At 35.8% G+C, this 21,947-nt stretch overlaps 1 protein-coding gene across 6 annotated transcripts in view; it reads right to left on the minus strand.

Moving 5' to 3' along the window:
- ANKRD31 (ankyrin repeat domain 31) overlaps nt 1-21,947 on the minus strand; it is a 64,493-nt gene that overhangs the window by 40,465 nt on the left and 2,081 nt on the right. For 5 of the 6 annotated variants that reach the window (XR_008428511.1, XM_053931685.1, XM_053931684.1 and 2 more), the window contains 10 exons: nt 21,590-21,645; nt 19,825-19,904; nt 16,473-16,519; nt 15,757-15,851; nt 14,704-14,744; nt 10,700-11,362; nt 7,361-7,500; nt 6,816-6,943; nt 3,531-3,710; nt 441-583 (listed from right to left, as the gene is read on the minus strand). Coding sequence is in view for 5 of the 6 variants with exons in the window: in XM_053931685.1 (XP_053787660.1) it covers nt 441-583; nt 3,531-3,710; nt 6,816-6,943; nt 7,361-7,500; nt 10,700-11,362; nt 14,704-14,744; nt 15,757-15,851; nt 16,473-16,519; nt 19,825-19,904; nt 21,590-21,645 (1,573 nt within the window). In the remaining variant the exon portion in view is untranslated. Of the gene's footprint in view, nt 1-440; nt 584-3,530; nt 3,711-6,815; nt 6,944-7,360; nt 7,501-10,699; nt 11,363-14,703; nt 14,745-15,756; nt 15,852-16,472; nt 16,520-16,850; nt 16,992-19,824; nt 19,905-21,589; nt 21,646-21,947 lie in introns of those variants that run through there. The other variant, XM_053931686.1, reaches the window with a different exon arrangement.

The raw sequence follows: 21,947 nt of genomic DNA on the forward strand, positions 1-21,947 counted from the left end.
ACTGACTATTCAGTTAGCATTCAGTCTAAGACCCTACAAAACATAAGGCTGTTTTCATAATCCTCCATGTTCTGTGTCAATGCATGGGTGTGTATGCATGACTGTGATGACCTGCCATATATCCATGACTCCTAAATAATGAAAAAAGTCATTAATAGTCCAGGGTGATTACAAAATCAGTGAATGAAGTAGTATTAAACATTAGCATTCTACTCCTGAGTAGTACAACCATTGTCCAAAACAGAAAAAAGTTCTCCTTTCGGACAAATCTTGTTAAGCATGTAGTGGTTTGAATAGAAATCAGGCAGAGAGAACTTGCAAGCTCCTGAATTTACCTGTAATCTAAAAAGACCAGCCCCGTACAAAAACATTATGTGACTTCTGGACTCAACAATAATTTCTATTCCTAAATCATACTTTGGGTTCAATTCAGAATATACCTCATAATGGCCTTCCTTAACTGCATCTTGCAAGGGTGTTATTTGTTCCTTTTGTGTAGCATTAACATCAGCTCCTGCTTTCAAAAGCAGATTTGCTATCCCATAAAAGCCTTCCACACTTGCTATATGTAGCGCAGTCAAGCCTACAAAAAAAAACATGCATGTCACATTTGGGTGAAAAAATTCTAGAAATTTATGTCACTTTTAGGTTGTGTCTCTGATGAAGACTTCACAGAGTATATTGAAATGGTAAAAATGGATGCGTTCCAGTAGGATGTATGAAAAAATGTTTATCAGAGCATCACAAGGGTTGGGAGATCTCATGCTTCCAACAAAATTGGCACCTACTGAGGAAGTAGATGCTGCTGTAACAACATTAGTTTTAAAATTTGATAGTTCTGTTATGAAAGGAGAGAATAAAAATTATTTATCCCATATTTTAGCAATTTCTCTTGGAATAAAATATATATGCTATTTTAAGGACAAGGTAATTTTTCACTGCACTCTTTTATTTACATGGCTATGCTGAAGAGGGTAAATAAGAAAGAAGTGACAAAATAAAGACATGAATTATTTACTACCAAACAAAAATGTTTGTAAGACCATCCAAGAATTGTTTGAGTGTTCAAATAAATGAAAAATCCCTAGTGAAATTCGATATTCACACCCAAGTATAAGGAAAAAACCCAAGATATCACATGAAGTCTACTCTATAAAGGAGCTGTTTAGGAAAAATACGGAATGTAAGTCTTTGAACTGGGTTTAGCATAACCATGCATCAGGTCCTTAAACATGCAGGGTGAGAGACAAAAGGGAAAAACACAGAAGATTTTTCCACTTCCTAAGTTCCAGCTCTGAAACTAACGTGCCCTCCAGAAGATCACTTTGATGGATAGTCTTGCTCTTCAAAAATTTTCCATTATTAGAAATTTGTCACAGCCTAATTCACATACTAAATACGTGAATTAATAAGGCTTAGTAAGATTTTTTTCAGTCTCATTAAGCATAATATCTTAATTTCATTAGAGAGAAACTCTTGAGGCTCTTTTATACACAACCCAACTCTGAATATTGTATGTTCCTAGTAACCAGGTTTGTTATGAAATCTGTTAAAGAGATAATAAAAAATTTCATTTAGGGGAATGTACTAATTTCTCCCTCAGTAAAAAGTATCCTCTACGTGATCTAATAATAAGACCGGGAAAAACTGTACTTGCAACATATTCAATTAATAATCACTAGAGATTAGCAACATGAGTCTGCAAGGACACTATGCATGCTCCTGATTTGGAGAATGGAGAAACACAAGTTTCAGTGTAACTGTTTCTCAGATCCCTCAGGATACTGTGAGTCAAGACTCAAAATCAGAGCACAAGACAGTATCTTTAATATGCTGGCTATATCCTACATGCTGATGTCCAGGAAATAAAAAGAAGGGGAAAAAAAGCCAAGCAAAACAAACAACAGATCCCAAAAACTCAGTAAGATACTGAAGCAGAGTACCATAGCATAGGAATAAGGAAAAAATACTAGGCTAAGATATCCATATCTTAGCTAAGGTATCTTATCTTAGCTGGATATCATCTAAGATACCCATATCTTTATGGGTAAAGACAGAGGTGAACAGACATAGAGGCAGAATATAATATTCAGAACAATGACCCAAAGAAACCAAGATGAAAGTGTGTGCCAAAATGACACAAGTCTGTTAAGTCTACCTCTTTCTGATTACACCTGCCTCACTGAAAACAAAAGAATCAGGGCAAGGTCAACCTCTTATCTCTTCAAGGAGTATAACTAAAAGATATTTTGTGCAGCTCTGCTCCTTTCATACCAAAAAAAACAACAGCCAGAATCTGGGGATGAAAAAATGGTGGCCTAGCAAAATATGCAAAGGCAGAAAAAGAAAGCAGCTGTGACCCCAAAATCTAGAACCCTTGCACTTTAGTACACTTCCCTACTGTGGCTACAGCTGAACCCACACTATCAGCACTTCTCAGCTGTCAACAAAGGGCTTTGAACCCCATCAACAAAATATTTTCTCCTCTGCCTCCAGCACATATTATGTTAGTACATATTACAAGTTACTCTGTTAGCTCAAATGCCTCTGCTGTAGAAGTCTGAGATTTGCTGCTGACCCAGTCTATCTCTCAATATCTTCTAGAAGAAAGAGAATTTCAGCCTTAATTCTGATCTGTTATATGCCTGCGTTATGCAACAGCCTATAACTGCAGAATGTTTTTTTTTCCCCCCTGCCACAGGACAGTTGTGAAATCCTAGCTGCTAGCACAATATGGAAAGACTAAGAAAGAAGTTTTCTAGCAGAAGAGCCAGCTGTCTGAAACTATTTTCTTTTTCTGTTACGGAAGTTTTTCAGAGACTAATGGATGAGACAGGGAAGGAAGTGCAGATTAGGAACAGTCTTATATTTGAAACAACCAAGTAATAATTAAGGTGTAGTAAAGTCTTTGACACAGAATAACACCCACAAACTGGATACGGCAAATTGCTTGAATCAAAACATTAACAGATGACTGCTCTTAGTCAAGATTTTTTTCCCCTGCCCAAGACAAAGAAAAAATGGGAAACATCAAGTAATCACAACTTTAAAAATTCAAAACCGTGCTCAACTTCTCTCAAGATGTAAAGGGTGAAATCAAAGTTCCTGAAAAATTTAACTGGAAATTGTATATTTTGACATCTCAAGTTGGCCCCTGAAATGGACAAAAAAACCCCCCAACTTTAAGACCTATGAAGTTGATTATTTAATCAACTGTATATAATGACTGTTTTGCGATAAGCATGCATGGAATCATTGAACTAAGGCACATAAACCTAATTGCATCAAGTTGTAACTTTTTCAAGTGCTTAACTTCTCCCTCAAAATTTTCTTTTCTTGTATACTTTTATAACTAGATCTATATGCTTTCCCATGAACAAGTACTAAGCTAAACCAATAAAAATGTAATAATCAGTTGACCAATCACAAATTACAGTCTTGTCCACTGTACAAACTCATAATATATGCTTTTATTAGTTACAGACAGGTACTTGTACTGAAAATAGTATTTTAGTACAATTGTAACTTACCAGCATAATCCTGAGCATTTACATTTCCACCGGCTTTTATTATTCTACGTACAAGGTTTATGTCTTGGTGAGTAACAGCTCTATGTAGTAAGTTCTCACCATACACATTCCTCCTGTGGATTGTTGAAAGCGAAAGGGGGCGAGTTGGATTTACAGAATTCTTACCAAAGGCTTCTCGTCCTAAAAAATAATATAAAAGATCTGTTGCACAGAGAAGTATCTTTTCTCTCTTATCTTGGCTTCACTTTATATCATCAAAGTTAGTAAATAAGCTTCCTGAAGAAACAAATGTTCAATCAATCTAGCAAAAATGAAAATCTCAAAAACAAAAATCACAAATTGAATAATAATGCCATTTAATAAAAGATGTCATAGTAAATTAGATAACAAAACTCCAACTGAAATTAAACACACAGAAATAACAGTATGTAGAAGTGTTTTAATTTCAGACTTTTTCTTTTCTAATGACATTTTTGCAAGGTGCATTGTTTCCCAATGGATAATAAAATCACTATTCTGCATTCAAATCATAATTATGGTGACCATTTCAATAACTAGTAAGTTATTCAATAATTTAACTTTTCTTAAAAGTCAACTTTATCCACCTTTTCTTTTTTACTCATCTATCTTTTAAAACCTCTGTTTTGTGAGCAAGTATTTACACTAGGATTGAGATTAGCTTCCTTGGGTTATCTTTTTTCATTACTTCACAACCAGCTCATTTCTGCAATGAGTGAAATGTGAATTTGTGGTCTAAATGTAAAAAGCAAAATTTAAAAGAGACTGCTTTTAATGCTAATTTAGTATTTAACAAAACAAACACTATCTCCCATTGTGCAGTCATGACAGTTTTCAGCTTGGCTTAAATTATTTCCAATACACAGATTAGCTGTTCTGTACTTCACCAGCACTGCCATTTCAACATCCCTTGAAACTGTGGGGAACAGCATCCTGGCTACTGCCTCTGATGAAAAACAAGGAGGGAAGAAAGAAGAGAAGAACAGGAGAATCGTTTGAAGATAAACATAGTGCCTAGGCCTAGGTCATTAATTAATCTACTTATAAAAACTCCTAGGATTATATACATTGCTCCTCTCCACAAACTGTAGCAGGTGTGCCTCATAGGTCCTAAAACCATCCAGGTGCCAGTGATGCCTTAAGGAACCTAGAAATGAAGAAACACACTTTCGAGGAAATATTAGTCTAGGAGATAATATAAAGGCTGGTCTTTATTGGAGGCCTCTTGGGGCAGATAAGGAAAATGGACATCCCCGCACAGGGTGAATAAAGTTTTATAAATTTTAGCAAATTAACATAACTGACAAAAATCCTCAATTAGAGACATAAATTGTGAGGTACTTCCCCCCCAGTTCAATCCTTTTCTGAATCCTTCCACCTCAGATTGGAACTAAACTTTGTTTACGAAAATGTGTCTCAAAGAGCTGGTTTCAACCTTGGCTCCCAAGAAGAACCAAGATAGGACAGGGGCCTTAGACCCCCAGCTTGGAGCCTTTGGACTGTGTTTTGTTTTTCTGCCTATCATGGTAGAAAAAAGGCAGGGAAAAGTAGTGGGACTAACTACAAATACAATAATGGGCTACAGAGTTACAAATATATGTGTAAAGAATAAAGAAAATACATAAAAGAAAAAAAAGCAAAAATCAATTTGGCATCACCAGAAAGAGACCTTAAAACCCATAGTTGTTCTAGAGCTGTAACTCACACAGCCTGATGTTTTGTGCATTGCAATACACTGTGAGCTTGGACTAATTCCAAACATTCTTAAATTCTTGACTCTGAGTAGATTTTTAGAATCTAATACATAGGGGTTTCCCTCAGCTGAGCACAAAGTCCCTCTCCGCTGTCCAGCCTTGTAAGACGTCAATCATTTAAGACAAAGAGTCACTAGTCAAAGCTGGTCTAAACCAGTCAAGCAGTTCAGGAGGGATTAAACTGCACAGATATAAACAGAATCATGTGCAATTTTATGTTACACTTTACCTCATTAAAATCTTCCTTGAAGGGATCTATTTCCCTTTACTTCCACTTGCCTTCCCTAGAGCTTTCTGTGTGGCTGACCTTGTGCAGAGCAAGTGACACTTGCAGACCCAAACTGAAACTTATTATTTAGGCGGTTTTTAATTTTTTGAATTACCAAACTAAGATGACTCATGGGCTCTTGAAAAGTCTGATGTGAAAGGGAGGTAAGCTTGCTACAATGGTTTACCACGAAGCTACCTCTATAGGTAGTGCATCTCTTTCGTGCAGAAACCATGCCAAAGAATCAGTAACTTGGTTATTGAATGGAAACTAGTAAGTTGATTTGAAATAGATGAGCAGTGAGTCATTCAACTTTAAATCTTATCAAAATGGTGCTTCCACTGTGATAAAATTAAAATCCTGCAAAAGAGAATTAAATCCTGCAAAAGATAATTAAATCCAGTTAACTGGAGGTGGACTTCATGTTTTTTAAGATCTATTACATAGCTGTTGCAATTCAAATACTTACAAACTTTGTAAGATGTTAAATTATTGTAGGTAAATGGAAAAAACCCTGAGTGGACTTAAACAACAACAACAAAAAAAACCCACAAACAAAAACAAAACAATCCAACAGATAAGACCTAATCTTAAAGGTGCTGGAGTGAACACTTAAGTGAGGAAATTCTTTATTCTCCCACAAAATTCCTTGCAAGGTCAAGAACTTCTTTGCATGTACCTTCAAAGGATGAAAAATAGCAATCTGTCTCTCTAACAAAGCTTATTGCAAATAAAAATACTTCAAAAGAGTGCTCTGTGGTAGTAAAGGCCCTATATTCCTGTAGATAGGGTAACAACAGCAGGCATTCAAAATAGAATAAATTGTTTTGTATAGGTCAATTCTTGAAGATGGCACTGCTCTGACTATGATTTTGCACACAGAACGCTAAATGGCAGAAGGATAAACAAATGTAGCTCAAGATCTACCTTTTCACTCTGCAAAAAAACAATTCTCTTCTCCTTTTCAAGACATACCATATTTTTTTAATACAAAACACTAATAAAAATTGCATTCTGAAAAACATCTCATAATTGTTATGCAAACAAGTTAACTGTTGGGTTACTAATATAAGGGTTTACAGACAAAGGGAAATTATCAGTAACTTTAATTATTAAAATGCATGTTTATACCATATTTTTAAAAGAAAACCATGCCACAATATATTGGAAAAATTATGAATTATATTTGATTCAGTATAGTTGTGCAAATAATAATCTACATTATAAAGACATAGAGTATCTTACTCCGTTTGTTGTCAATTCTCTTGCTCCTTCTCCTCTGATTAGCTTCTGCATACTCATTCAGAATTATTTCTTGCCATATGATGGTTTCTAGATCCTGCTTGTCTTCAGAAGTAGATTTATGAATTTTACTGATAAGAGATTTGTTTAGAATCAACAAAAATATTCTCTATATAAATCAATGCTTACAGTAGAGATAAGAATATGAATACATTTGATTTCAAAAAGGAACTCTAAAAGCAGACTAACTTAGTAGAACTGAATAAAGAGTAAATCAGGAGAGAAACTAACTCCTAGGTCTTTAAAGGGTGGAAATCTTCGATCATTTACAGTCATTCACATGACAAATTAGTACTCCACATGCATTGTATCTATTACATTAATATATAAAAATAATGTAAGAATTATTATGCATAAATTTCTCATACTCAAAATGCTTCGCTTTGTTTCTTTTTATACTGCCACTGTGAGCCATTCCTGCTGTTTCTTCTAGTATTTGGTGATGAGAGGAAACAATCTCTGTGCTTTCCCAAGGAGGTCTCATTTACCTTGATGTTGTTTGGGCTGTTTCTGCACATGCTGCAGGCTCCACTGAACATGAATGTCCCTCACCAGTTTGTTTTTCACTAAAGGTAGGATCCAAGTAATCTGACATTACTTCTTCCTCTCTCTGCTGACCACCCACAGGCTGTGACAAAAAAAGAAATATTAGAAGCAACTGGTAGGCATGAAGTTAAAACAAAGGCTATATATAAAAGAGCTCCAAGAACACACTTTTTAAAATTGTATGCCCACAGAGAATTGAGGGATTGCTTAACTGAATAACTGGAATTCTACAGGTATGAAAGACAGAGGCTGCCACAGGAGAGGCAATCTGAAGTAGTATGCCATGCAATATGTTCCTGGCAGAATTAACCAAGAAAATTAGGCTACTCAGAATCACAACTTAAAAAATATAAATCTAGGGCTGATAACAGAACAAACAAAATTTGTTCTATCTGAAAGTTATTTGATTGGACATTTGAAATGACAACAGATTAATTTCAGTTTCCTATGACATGAGCTCCTGTCCTAAAAAATAAGATGATGCTTGAGATGTCTTAAGATAGCCCATACGATCTCACTGCTGCAGAAGCCTAAAAATTTACATTATGTGAGATCCATGTTTCACCTGAAGTTCAGTAACTCCCAGTTGAGCAGTTATTTCTAAAGATATACCATCCCTGAGCTACAGCCACTACAGCTGAGATTCACTTCACTTACCTTCAACCTTCTAAAAGTCAGGCATGTAGATGACACTAGGCATCCTCATTACCCCACCACTTGTAAAGAGGAAGAGCTGCTTTGAGATGATAGAGATTCAGCTCATCCCAGGTTGTGCAAAGGGCAACCTAAATGATTCATGTATACCAGAGACTTAATTCTAATCCCACCCTAAAGACAGCTCGCCACGTGTCATTAATTAACTAGTGGTAGTTAATTGGAGTTGCTTGAGTTTATTCACTGTTTTAGCTATGTGACTGTGACATGCTGCTATGTATCACTCAAACTCCTGAAACCTGGGTACTCATTTGTTTATTACACACTTGAGTAATGCTGAAAGCTTTTAGGACACACACTTAGCACACATGCATAGAAAATCTTTCACAATTATGCAGGAGAACTGGTTAATCCTTTCTTGCGATACAAACACAAATGAAGAATGCACTGATTTATTTTTTTAATCTGTATGTTTAGCAGACAGGGTTCTAAAGAAGGGAATTGCCTTCTTAGAAGTGGTCCCTCTGGGGAGGCCACTTCGAAGAGACAATGCATGTTAACATGGGATCTGGGGTTGTTTAGCCTGAGGAAAAAGATTCTCAATAGTGCCTTTATTGCTCTCTACAACTACCTGAAAAGAGTTTGTAGTGAGGTGAGGGCTAGTCTCTTCTTCAAGGTAAAAAGCAATAGGACAAGGGAAAGTGGCTTGTACTTGTGCCAGAGAAGGCTTAGATTGAGTATGAGGAAAACTTTTTTCACTAGAAGTGTGGCCAGGCACTGGAACAGGCTGACTAGGGAAGTGGTGCAATCACTATCCCTGGAAATGTTCAAAAGACAGGTGGATGTGGCACTTGGGGACACGGCTTAGTGGTAAACACAGTGGTTCATGGTTGGACAATTGGACTTGAGGATCCCAAAGGTCTTTCCCAACCTTAACAGTTGTATGGCAGCTGGGGAAAATCAAATATATTAGCTTAGAAAACTATCATAGCTGTACTTTCCATGGATCCACATCTGCAATGGGAGCAGGGTTAGAGAAGGAGAAGGAAACATTTCAAAGAAAGAAAAAAACACGCTTGCTTTATAAAAGACCATATACTAAAATATCTGGGATATCCAGCATCCTGATTGCATCTACAAGTCAGTTCAGACTCTCTTCTTTTGGATACTTGTTTCACCACAAGAATACTCTGAAGAAAGAAGGGTGAGAAAAGACCATGTTAAACAGTATACTGTTACAATTCAACAGTTACTACCAAAATAACTGAGTTTTTCTTAGTAATTTGCCTCCTTACCTTCTGCCTTTAAGAACACCAGATAAAGACACAAAGAAAAGATAAAGTTGATTGTTGTTTGACAAAAGAGTAGAGATCTCCATTTCCACAAGACTCTGCTTCTCAATTTTAACTGCAATTTTGAGTAAATCTATACATTAATCTTCACACAGCTGTGATACAAATTTCAGAAATCAGTATGTCACTGAAAGAGCTTTGTAAAGACAAAGCTGAGACAATTGGCCTACAGACTTTTCAGCACCTTGAAATTAGACATCTTTGTGGCACACTTAATGTGCCACATTTACATGCTGATACATTCAGTTAATACTACTAGGAAAAGACAGAATTAATTCAAGAGTTTTTGGACGCTTTATGCCATTGTGGGTTGTATAACTTCCTTAAATAGCCAGCTTTACATGACTGATCATTGATTTTTCAGCTCCAGGTTATTATTCGAATACAATACAGAGCAGAGAATCAGGCTGCAGGTTTACAAGAGATGTTTAATATACTCTGCAGCATAAATCTATCTCCTATCTGTCCTTCTCTCACCCTGTTTATAATCTAAACATGGCTTTCCTTTCACACTCCAACCCATATTTTTGTATTGGTATTACTGAATAGAAATGACATGTTACAGAACACCTTCACAGCACAAGAAGCAACAAGAAGGATCACATGTTGTATCCATACATACCACTTTCTTCAGGGAAAGACAGGAATATAAACACATGCCTCAGTTTCTTCAGTATCTCTTGCATAGGCAGAACTATGCACAATAAATACACTTCTAAATACACGTGCAAAAAAACCCCAATGAATAATCTTCCTAGTCTATAGGAAAGACATAGCTGTAATCTACTTTGTAATACTTGCATTTACAGTAGTGAGAACTATGACAAATGAAAACAGCACACTACTGCCTGGATCATAAAATGAACAGGATGCAGTAGGAACCTGGAGATGGAATTGGCTGGTATATACTGGTATGCTACAGTGAAATAACAGAAAGGTGTTTTGGAGAGAACATGAGACACAGAAGATGTACAGGCAGTCTAGGATTTTTTGAAATTCTCAGGCTGATTCTAGATTTTCACATTAGTCAATAAATTAACTTTACTAGGATTTTCCATCCCAGTAAGTTTAGCTATTTTCCTAACATGGATACATCCAACTGGAAATACAGTACTGAACTTTTAAAACAAAAACAACTGAAATTACTTAAACATGCAAATTAATGATGCTAGTTTATTCTTTCCTAAGATTCCCATCTTCAAGTAATTTGGCTACTATATATAATACTTTATGATAAACATAAAATTTCAAATATTAATTAAACTGTGGTTATACTTGCTCATTTGTTGTGCTCTGCAAGTTAGATCCTGTGAAGGCATTTATTTCTTCCACCTGAATTGTAGCTAGTTGAGGCTCCATCATGTTTGTTATTTGAGTACAGTCATCATCTACCTGCAGAACACTGGTTTCTGAATTTAACTGCTCTTCCTTGGCGTTGAGCTGTCTCTCATTTGGCACTACAGGAGTGGCAGCTTGTACCATTGATCCTGACAAGGCATTCAGAGGCGCCACAAGCTCTACTGGCAGGGCATCATTGCTCTCAGCTGCTGATGGATCGACGGAACAGGCATGACCCTGACACTCTAACTTGTCAGGCAATGGGTTTTTAACTTTAAGACTCTCAGAATCACTAGGGTGTCTCAACAAATCACTGATGTCAACTTCACTAATCTCTATATTCTGTTCAGTGAATACATCCATGAAAATCTTCCCTGGGGATGACAGTGAAAGATCTGCATCATTATTAAGGCAATGCTCTTTTACTGTGTTATCTGTGTCAATAATGGTCACGCAGGTTCTGTAGCAATTATCTAAAGCATTTGGAAATGTATCTTCTGGTATCTGTTCCTCTCGAACTGTTATTATGTCTTCCCCAGGAGCATGTAGACAGAGACTTATTTCTGGACAGCAATCTTTATTATTTAATTTTCGTAATATCTAAAAATGAAATATAAAAAGTTTACAAAAAAGAATGGAGCAACTCTTTCTTAAAAGCATTTAACTAAAATTCACTTTAGAAGTCATCTCTCTTTCTATATATGTGGGTACATTTTATTATGAACTTTTGCAAAATCTAGAAGACTCAAAGCCTTCCTTCATACAATATACTAACAAGAGTTAGACTGAGATCTCAGTTTCAAAAGAAGTTTCAGCTTCAGCTGTTGACTTCTATAGCAGTGAAAATCCAGGGCAAAAGAGACTAAATCTGTTTTAGTCTATTTAGTAAAGATATGATGTCATTACCAATGGCAATGGCAAATAACCTGAGGGTGTTATAAGGCTTTAAAATAAAGTAATTAAAGATTTCTGTCACAAAAATAATGAAAGTAAATATATTTACAATAACATTTTGATTATGTGCTTATGTGGATCCAATACAGATATGGAGGATTTGTGTCTCACACACTTCAGTTCAAAACCTTAGGATTTTGAGAAGTTTGCATGGTGTGGTTTCCACACTGAGTACAGAGCACAAAATCATAACTATTCTTGGAAAAGTAGTACTGCTGTTTTTCTTATCACTTTAAGCTACATTCAACAGAAGCACCCGTTCTTACATGAAGAAATTGCTGTTCTCATTATTCCCTTATCCCTGTTTTAAATGCTCCGCAGAAAAGAAAAAAATATGATGCCTCCAGAGACCTAAACCACGCTTTTCTATATAACATTTGTATATAATAGTGCTTGTACTTAGTAGTACTAGATCTAAGAAAATCTCTTTCAATGCATTTTTGGAGTCTTGCTGCCAGCAAGTGGCAATACCAAGCAATGCAAGATACCTTTAACCACATGTGACATGTGACATGATTTAAATAAAGCTCACACACAATAAAGTAGTAAGGGCATAAATCTAACTGCATTAAGGTTTGCAAGCTAGTATAAATCCTTGTTTCTTTCTTGAAAAATTATTCCCCCACCAGATGTTTCCTATCTTTTACATGTACATAAAATTGTTTCTAAGTAATGATTACTTCTTACTTTGCTTTATTGAATTACACTTTAGTTTTATACCACTTCTTTAATTCATCCAGACTTTAAACATCTGGGTTAAAAAAAAAAAAAAACTTCACTGGCGATAACTTTCTCAACTTGAAGAAGTATGGTAAAAACAGCATGTATATGTATTACAAATTTCCCAAGAAAAAAGTTCAATGCATTTGTTGAAGAGGGCATGAAATTTTGCAAGATTATAAAATCCCCAAAGTCAACTGAAATTCAACCCTTAAATGTGACATGTTCACAAAACTCCAGACACAGTAGTCCAGGTGCAGTCTCACAAGAGCAGAGTAGAGGGTCCACCAGGATTCCAAAGTCCTTCTCTGGCAGAGCAATTTTTCTGTCAGCTAGTCCCCAGCTTACTAGTGCCTGAGGTTATTTCTCCCCAAATGCAGAACTTCACATTTCCCCTTGATGAATTTCATGAGATTTCTCTCCTCCCAGTTTTCCCATCTGTTCAGGTTCCTATGAATGGCAACACAACTGTCTGGTCTATCAGTCATTTCTCCCAGTACCATCTCTGAACTTGCTGAGGGTACTGTGTGTTCCATTTTCCAGGCCACTAATGAAGACATTGAACAGTATTGGCCCCACTATTGACAGACCAACCACAACAGATATCAGTGCTGCTACATCATCAAAAACAAGAAAACTCAGCAAGACTAATTGTGAGGTGTCAGAATGCTATGCACAGATGATAATATATTATATTTTCAGGGATACACAAAACTAAGCTATTCAGTGACTACCTGGTGGTTGTCAAGGTGTCTGTTCTGACCTTGCTTCAAATCAATACATGGAAGCCTGTGATGGTCATTGGTTTATCTCACTAAAGATCCTTCTGCAGGACTCAGACCTTGCTAGTGCAAACATCAGACAATATCCAAAAAGTAAAATACACTGTAGTGACTATTTCCAGCCTTGTTACTCCAGGCTCCTAAAATATCTTCTCTGGAGATACTCCCAGTGCATTCAGTCTGCCTCTTCTCCAGAGGCTATTAATAACAGGCATTTTCATCTGTTTCAAGGCATTTAGAGTTTGTTCTATGGGACTAACCCTGTACAATGAGAAAGTTTCATTTAATAAACTTATAGTTTTCTTATTAATAGCTGTATATTTTTCAGAAAAGAATATCCTTAGAGACTTCATTTTTTTCCCTTTGTTCTGAGATGGAATATTTTACCCTGTCATCACTTGTATTTGCTGGAAGATATGACCAATAAGGACAGTAGAAAAGAACAGCATTTTACTCTGATAAGGACAATAGAATAGAACAGCCTAGCCTTGGATAAATAGATAAAGGGGGTAACTTAGGCAAACAGAAGCCATACAAAACACAAGCAGGATGCCAGCTCAGTTCTGCAAGGCTGACAAAGCAGAAGTTATGCAAAACAATGATAATGTGTTTAGTCAAAAGTAACAGGGGTCAAGGAACAGACACCTAAAAAGGACATGGGACATTGAAAACACCCAAAGAAGACCCTAAAGAGACATACAAGGACTTCTGATAAGGGGTGCAATTATGTAAACGAAATAATAGATATACATAAAGTAAGGAGGGATAGCTAATGAATGCAGGATTGGTGTGTATCATAAACACTGTTTACTGAAAGCTCAGAGTACTCAGTGAAGGATCCTCCAAGTGACCACTGCTGCAGTAAATGACGACTGCACTCAAATACTCACAACTGAGTTAGAAAGTTACTATCTGGCCAGTTTGGGTATCAATACTGGTCTCAAATCTGTCTTTGGTGGATTCTACCAAGAACTGCTTTTCCCCTGACATAAACCTCAATAAGGTTCTTTGAAAAATGCCAAGTAAAACTGATTTATATAGAAGCCTAACTTTTTATTTGCAGATACAAATCAATGGGGGTAATAATGATCTGGCATCTGCATTAAGCAGAGTCTTTCACAGCAGAAACTCTGCTACTACCTATTTCTGACCACAGGTAAGACTCTCCCAAACAAAAGGACAGTTACAGATAACCTCTGTCTCCTCAGAGACCTTCCAAATATACTGCCTGTCTCATAGCTTTCATTGGTGGGGAACATTTTAAGCTACTAAGTGTCTTCATTATTTCAGCTTAAGTAACAGCCCTTATAGATTCCGTCTCATGATGATGTCCTTCCCACTTAACTTTCATGGCCATGCTTCTACCCTTGTGTACTGCAAGCTTAGCAACTACAGTTCTTATGGAAAAAACAGAAAATAAAGCTTAGCTTTAAAGTTGTTTTCAATGTGCTCAATGTCAGTTTAAACAGCTATGTGCTTGCTTACCTTTTCTTCTGAATCCCTCTGAAATCCATTCAATTTGATATCTAAATTTAGGAGAATAGAAAAATATTTCAGTTTTACTTTCCACTTCTGAAAGTTCTTATTATCTCTTTAAAAAATGGCATCATTTCCTAATTGAGGCTTAAGTTTCAAACCTTAAAAATTACTATAGTCATGTTCCCCTAAGAAGAACTGACAATAAAATTTCTGCTTAGGCTCTGTTAATCACCAAATAACATGCCAGAGCTATTTTCTCACATTTCTTCACTGTAGTTTAGAGTCCTGTGTTTCCAAAGACTATCAGCAGATGGAATTGCCACCCATTTTACATGACAAGACCTAGCCTCTGCCCTCTCTAATTACCGTGCAGTTAGACAGTACTGCTAAAACAATCCAATAACTTACTGGCTCTTGATAGCAATGATCCCAAACCCCCTGATCTCATCACCTTGTTTCAACATTCCTGTGACTCCCTGGCAATTTCCTAATCAGAAATAAAGTGAATGTTTTTCTGTTGGATTACCAAAAATAAACTCAAGTGGAAGACAGCAAAACAGATGGATTAGTCCTGCACTTTTGGGAACACTGAGGAATGGAAACACAACTTAAGTAGCAGCACATGCCATGCAGACCTGAGGAATAGTAGCATTTTTGTTTCTCTTTTCTTACAGATGTCTCTAATTCTTGGATATATTAGAAACAAGCAAGTAGGAACCCTCCATGACCTTTTTACCTTACACATCTATAAGGTATTTAAGCACCATGTGGCCCTGTAACCCTTGTCAGAAAATTCCACAGCAATGAAAGAATTTTAAACTGGTTATATACTCCTGGCTTGAGAAAAGAGTTATTTCTTCAAACAATCCTAACACAATACTTACAAAAACAGAACTTGCAGTCCACGACTATAAAAACTGAACAACTGTTGTAAAAAACATGTATAGTTGGATTCTGTATAAACTTACATGGATACTCATCTTCAGCTTATCAAATTATTTTCTCAAATGATTTTTCCACAGCTGGATCAACTCCTAGATTTGTACAAATGCAACGTACCTACAGATTTATTTTGCTGTTCTTCTGCTGCACAGTTTAATGAAAAACGAGGCTTAGAAATATTTTCAGTAGGTGATGAATGGTTTATCCAACCCCTAGGATTAAATAATAATACAATAAAAAAAAAATCTTAAAGAATAGTAATCTGCTTATATTAGGAACATTTTTACAGTACTTTGAGTTGGCTGCTCTCTATGGAAACTGCTGCAGTTATTTTAGAGGTATACTTTTCTTTACAAGGACATGCAATAAATAAGACTTCTGGATTTCCTATGTGGAGCTAGTAATGTTTACACATTTGTTTTCTAAGCAAAAAAAAATGGCCTTTTCTATTCTTTGTTAACTCTATCTATATTTCTGTTTTAAATCTATCTTCTACTGAAAACTTCCCAAAGTTTCCAGGAACAAAAAGCCTAATATTAATTATTACAAGTTTTTATTTGTCGAATTGTTTTCCCCAAGTTATGTTATTCTTGTTGGTTATGTTCTTAATCCCTTTAAGGTAGTATCATCAACAAAAATAAATTCAAGTACAGCTTGATCCATATTGGACACTGAACTACTGCCAGCATAAATACAGATCCTTCACTAAGCAAAAAAGAAAACTGTTTCTTAATAGAACACTGGGAATAAAATAACATACAAATGGAAGTATAACAGGACTATTTAATTATATTATGTCTGACTGGAATTCCTATGTGTTATACTATACTCACTTCAGTAGGGACTGAGACTCGTCAGATGTGTATGTCTCTTGAAGTACCTGAACAAAGAAAAAAACTTAACAAGTAAGTAAGTACGTAATTGTTTATTTTCTCAGTTTTATTGCAGGCTTATCATCTTCCTTCTGTAATTTAATTGGGAAATGGAATTCTTAGATCCAATTATTACATACATTACTACTAAGATACAAAAGCTTAAACATTTTTTTATTTGTACTATTCGACAAAAATGTTAAAAAATAAATCAAGACTATAGAAGAAAACATTCCCCACAAGGATAACAAACTTTGCAAGAAAGATATGATTGCTTCAAACTTAAGATGTTTTATACATCAAAGGTCCAAAACACAAGGTATTTTAATTTTAACTCACAGTTTCAATCTTTTTTTGGTAACTTTTTTTCATTAAATAAGGCAGAGTGCTGTTCCAAAGACTGCAATGTTTGGTATTCTGCTCTCAATATCCCTACAAATACCATATTTAAGGAACTTCAAGATTTGCACATCAGCCAGCTCTGAGTGGCAGGGCTGCCACAAGCAAACACAGAAAGAGCAGGTGGGTAAGGAGAGCACTGATGTCACAGCAGGAGCCAAATTCCAACTCCTTATTACAAAGAACTCGGATCTCTTTTTTGTACCTTTGCCAATATTGCAGAGATCTCCCTCAGTATGGAAAAAGGAGCATTTATACATAGTCTAAGGCAAACTAGGAATGATTAAGATAGTCAAGTGAACTGCAGAATGGATCTCTCACCGATGAACTATGACTATGCACACACTGGCTGCAATTTTAAACAAATCATTGACTTACAGTGGACAACATTACAGCACTTACAGCACTAGAGGACTCTAAGAACACCTTGGTGTAGACACTAAGTGACAGCTTCTTTGGCTTACACATGGTACAAGCCACACAGTAATAACAAACACCTTAACAACTGCTTCAAGAGGAGGACATAGAAATTCCCAGTAGCAAGGACTACTAAAAGTTTCCCTGGAACAGAACAGATTCTTTAGGTTGTGCAACCATTATTGACTGATGTAATTCCAAAACATGGCAATGAGATAGTTTGCAGGAAGTTATTTGTTTTGCTTAAACAGACCCTCCAGGCGAGTCAGCCTGAATATTTACACAGAATATTATCCAGTGATCAAGCAAGGTCAGGAGAATAACAGAGCAACTACTAAACCTCTCTAACTGGCTAACATTGCTCAGAGAGATGCTTTAAAACATCAGCAAACCACCACTACAACTCAGATGAAGATGCTGTTTTGTCTGCTAAAAAATTAGGTTCTAAGTGACATCAGTGTGTATTGGTCACTGGTTGAGAGATCTTCTCAAACTGTATGCATTACACAAACTGTATTTCTGGCCACTGACTGAAGTACTGGGAACAGCCTTTCATCCTGCCCTCATTTTTGGTGGAAAAAATTCCTGCAAAATCTCAGTAATTTTTCTCACTTGAACACTTATTTATACAGACAACTATATAAGGGGACTCTGGATGATTTCCAAAAAAAAAAGACTAGTGCTTAAAAACTGTTAGGTGTTACCTAACAACTTTTGGTGCACTTCACCAAACAATGTAAGAAAAAAAGTATAAAAAAGGGGAAAGCACAAACTTACAATCATTACACCTGTCTGAACAAGCTATAGAATACCATGTTAACAGATAATGAAAAATGACTTGTTGAAAAGAACCTGGATCCTACAAAATCTGTATGTATGTCTACTGCATCTCTGGTAGATGAAAATTCTTAATTACAATTTTTTACATGATGGAATCAAAGACAGGACTGCATATCCTAAGTCTCCCATAACCCATGTGAAGTACAAAGAAAGCTAAGACTCTGTGGAACAACTGGAACAGATGTTACTTTTCCTAAAAACATTCACAGCCGTTTACTCTGCACAAACATCATATCACATCACATGCTGTGCTCATATGTGCTGTATTCATACATAATTTCTGAGGACAAACTAGAAGGAAAGCTTCTATGATAGCACATTCCATGTTGGCACTTGAAGTGGTTGAAGAGCCACATTGGTGCAATGTACACATGTACATATCAAAGACAACAGGCCAAGACCACTCCTTACAGAATTCAGTAAAAACTTAAAATTTTAAAATGTCCCCAAGCTGTGCATGACCAAGTTGCCAGTGTCTTGCTATACAGGCTTCACCAAAACAAAAAATACTAAGAATTACCCAAACTATTTGGTGAAAAGTACTAGGTTTCTTTGCCCTTCTGACTTTTTCTTTAGTGGACTGGGCATTTGTCCTTAGATTTGGGAATGGCTAATCTGATGAGAACCAGGGAGCCAAAGGCTAAGGTTAAGAAGCAGCTAGTCAGATCATCTCCCAGAGGGGAACGGGAAAGAGCAAATGTGCACTTCTCTCATTCCCTTCATCCTTAGCAAACAATTACGAACTTCAGTCAAGACAACCCTCAGACATGCAAGGAGCAAAATAAAGTTATGGAGAACAATTTTTGAAATAACAGCATCTTTTGGATTTTCACTGTTCACTGTTTCTCACACTGTCAGTTGAGACAAAGTTATTTGCAATTCTAGAATGAGCTGTAAAACATTCTACATTCACTACAGTAGAAAGCACATCTTTTTTCAATGTATCTTTCATCATTTAGGAAGCAGTCTAGCTCTTTCTAGAAAAACTCTCTTTTACCGGCATAAGGATACACAGACTGTAGGCTTTGGACTGGTGAATCCAGGCGAAAGACAGTTTGACAGTCATAGTTAACAGCAGAGAACCTATTTGTCTCTAATTGTTTCATGACCCTGCCATATGCAGGTGGAAAACTAATTGCTCAACTGAATAGAACTTTATGGGCTAGCTACCAACCATGGTAAATACATTAAAAGGTAGTCTAATTAGCAGATTAGGGAATGCAGAATTATCCATAGAGTAAAATAATTACCCTATCATCATACAAGCAGATTTTTTATTCTGCATTTTGAATTATTAGCTCTTTCTTTTTGAAAGAAGCAATTGATCAATCACTGGATCACAGCTAATCTCATAATGAGTAACCCAGGGTGTATTTTAGTACAGTCAACCCAAATGATTACCCTTCAGCTCCAGAAAGGAACATATTAAAAAGTCTGTGCTCCACAATTTCTTCATCTTTGTCCTGGGTATGTTCATCAAATTTAAAAGGTTATAATCTAATGAAATACCACATAAGACACTTTGATACATTCCTGTAGACTATGTGCTACATAGGTGACAAGAAGCCACTAGACCTCCTCAAGGGGATGCCCAGAGGTTTATCAATAATTAATCATTAGATATGCTTAGAGAAGACATTACCATTGGTGGACTTACTGGGTTTATCTGTTCTGCCTTATGATAATATGTGTGGTCACCAAATTTCTGTATAAAACAGATTTCTGGAGAAAAAGTTCCTAGAAAAAAAAAAAAAAACAAAAAAAATCCTCAGTAATTAAAATTTTGATTGTCTTAAGTTCTATGTAATTTTCCATAATTCCATAGCTTTTTATATAACTCAGTAACTGAGCTACATGCATCAAAACTTCTAATATGCAATGGATTTAACTAGCTATATAGTCTATCACACTACATTTTGAATCTACATGAATGAAACAGAAATTAATAAAACGAACCAGCAGTGGAAATTTATTTCACTTAGTGATCCAGGACCATCCCTGATTTTGCATTGGAGATTAGGTCTTTCCTATTATTTTTTAAACTAATATCTGCAATTTTGGTAACCTGCCTGATCCATATGACTAAAATGTACTTCTAGATGGCATAATTTCTTTAATGACTATACAAATAAAGACCTTCTCTCAGAAAAAAATTTAAAAAGAGACAAACACTTAAGTTTGGACCCGATGCTTGAAAACTAAGATGTTGTTACTGACACTAATAAAATATTAATCAAATTAATATTTATACTATGTATCTCATCACCAAATTACTACTATACAAGTAAGCACAAAACTGTAAATGATGAAATTCTAATTCCAACTTCCTAAATATAATATGATGCAGGCAGAATGCTAAAAATATCACAATCTATTACAGTTGCAGAGAAAAAAACTCCCCACTCAACTGTCAGACAAATGCCCACTCCACAAACTGAACACAGTCAAACAGACATGCCCCATGTATGTTGAACATTGCAAGGATTTAGTTCCAGTGGACAACCACAGGGAAGTTCAAAATGGGATGATGCTTCTCTCCTCACTTAAGATTATTAAGCAACTATAAAAGGTTGCATTAGGAAATCACAGCCACTGGAGTTTCTTCAGATTTCAGTGGGCTGAAGATAAGATTCGTATTAACTCAGAGTAGGTTGATAAAAAAATTATGGTTCACTCAGATCTTCAAACTGGCAAAAAGATAAACACAACCAAATCTGGCAGAATACCATATGTCACTTAAAGTATTCCCAATCTGAAATATCACTGAAATAAACCTATAGTATGCAAGTCAAATGGAACATATAAAAATGTCAAGAAGTAATATGAAACTATTATTAACTAAAACATGCTTGCTCATAGAGCCTGCTCTACAGGAGTTATTAGGGAATATTTTAATACCTTAAATGACTGTGCATTCATTCATGCTGAAAGTATTTAATGATACACTAAACATAATGCACTGAAATATCCCTACTCAAACTTTTTATGTTAAAGAGAAGGATATACTAACAATATTAATGGGGTTTTAAAAATACCATAAGCAGCTAGAGCTACATACAACTGTTATGCACATAGAATCCTTTTATTTTATTCTGCACAAACACATACACAAAAATACATACATGTAAATAAAACTTATATCCTTATATATAGCTCTAACACTTCCCAAACTAGGGACTCTCAGTGCACAGGAAGAACAGAGAGAACTCAAGAGCAAACTAGATCAAATATTAAAAATATGCTGAAGAATCTTTTAAAATATGAGCTTAGGAATTAAGCTCAATTAGGAATATAATCAAAGAGCACACAGTTCCTAAACAACTTCATACAACACCCAAGTTTAAACATAGACTCAAGCAAAATCCAAAGCAACAGTTTAAGGAAAAAAAACCAACACAGACTGAAAAAATAATCTGTCCTACCTTTATTAATACTTATCTCAGTTGTTAAAGCAATGTCCTTGTTAAGAAAAGCCAACCTTTGCAAAATAAATAAAACAAAAGGTCGTTAAGGAGCTGTAAGCATTACAGTCCTATGAATTCAAAGAGCATCTGAAAGCATCCATCCCAGGCTTCTGCCGTGGGGAAACGCCTGGGCGAACGTTGACAGAAACAGTAAAAAAAACCCAGACTCAAGGGATGTATGTGATTTTCTGCATAGAAAACCATAACTAGGGAGGCACCTCGCTGCTTTAAGTATTTCCAAGAACTACAGTGCGACAAAGCCATCATAAAGATCTGGTTTCAAATCCTTGTTGTATCTTACAGGATACAAGAGATA

This window comes from Vidua chalybeata, chromosome Z (genome assembly GCF_026979565.1).
Source record: "Vidua chalybeata isolate OUT-0048 chromosome Z, bVidCha1 merged haplotype, whole genome shotgun sequence".
NCBI lineage: Eukaryota > Metazoa > Chordata > Aves > Passeriformes > Viduidae > Vidua > Vidua chalybeata.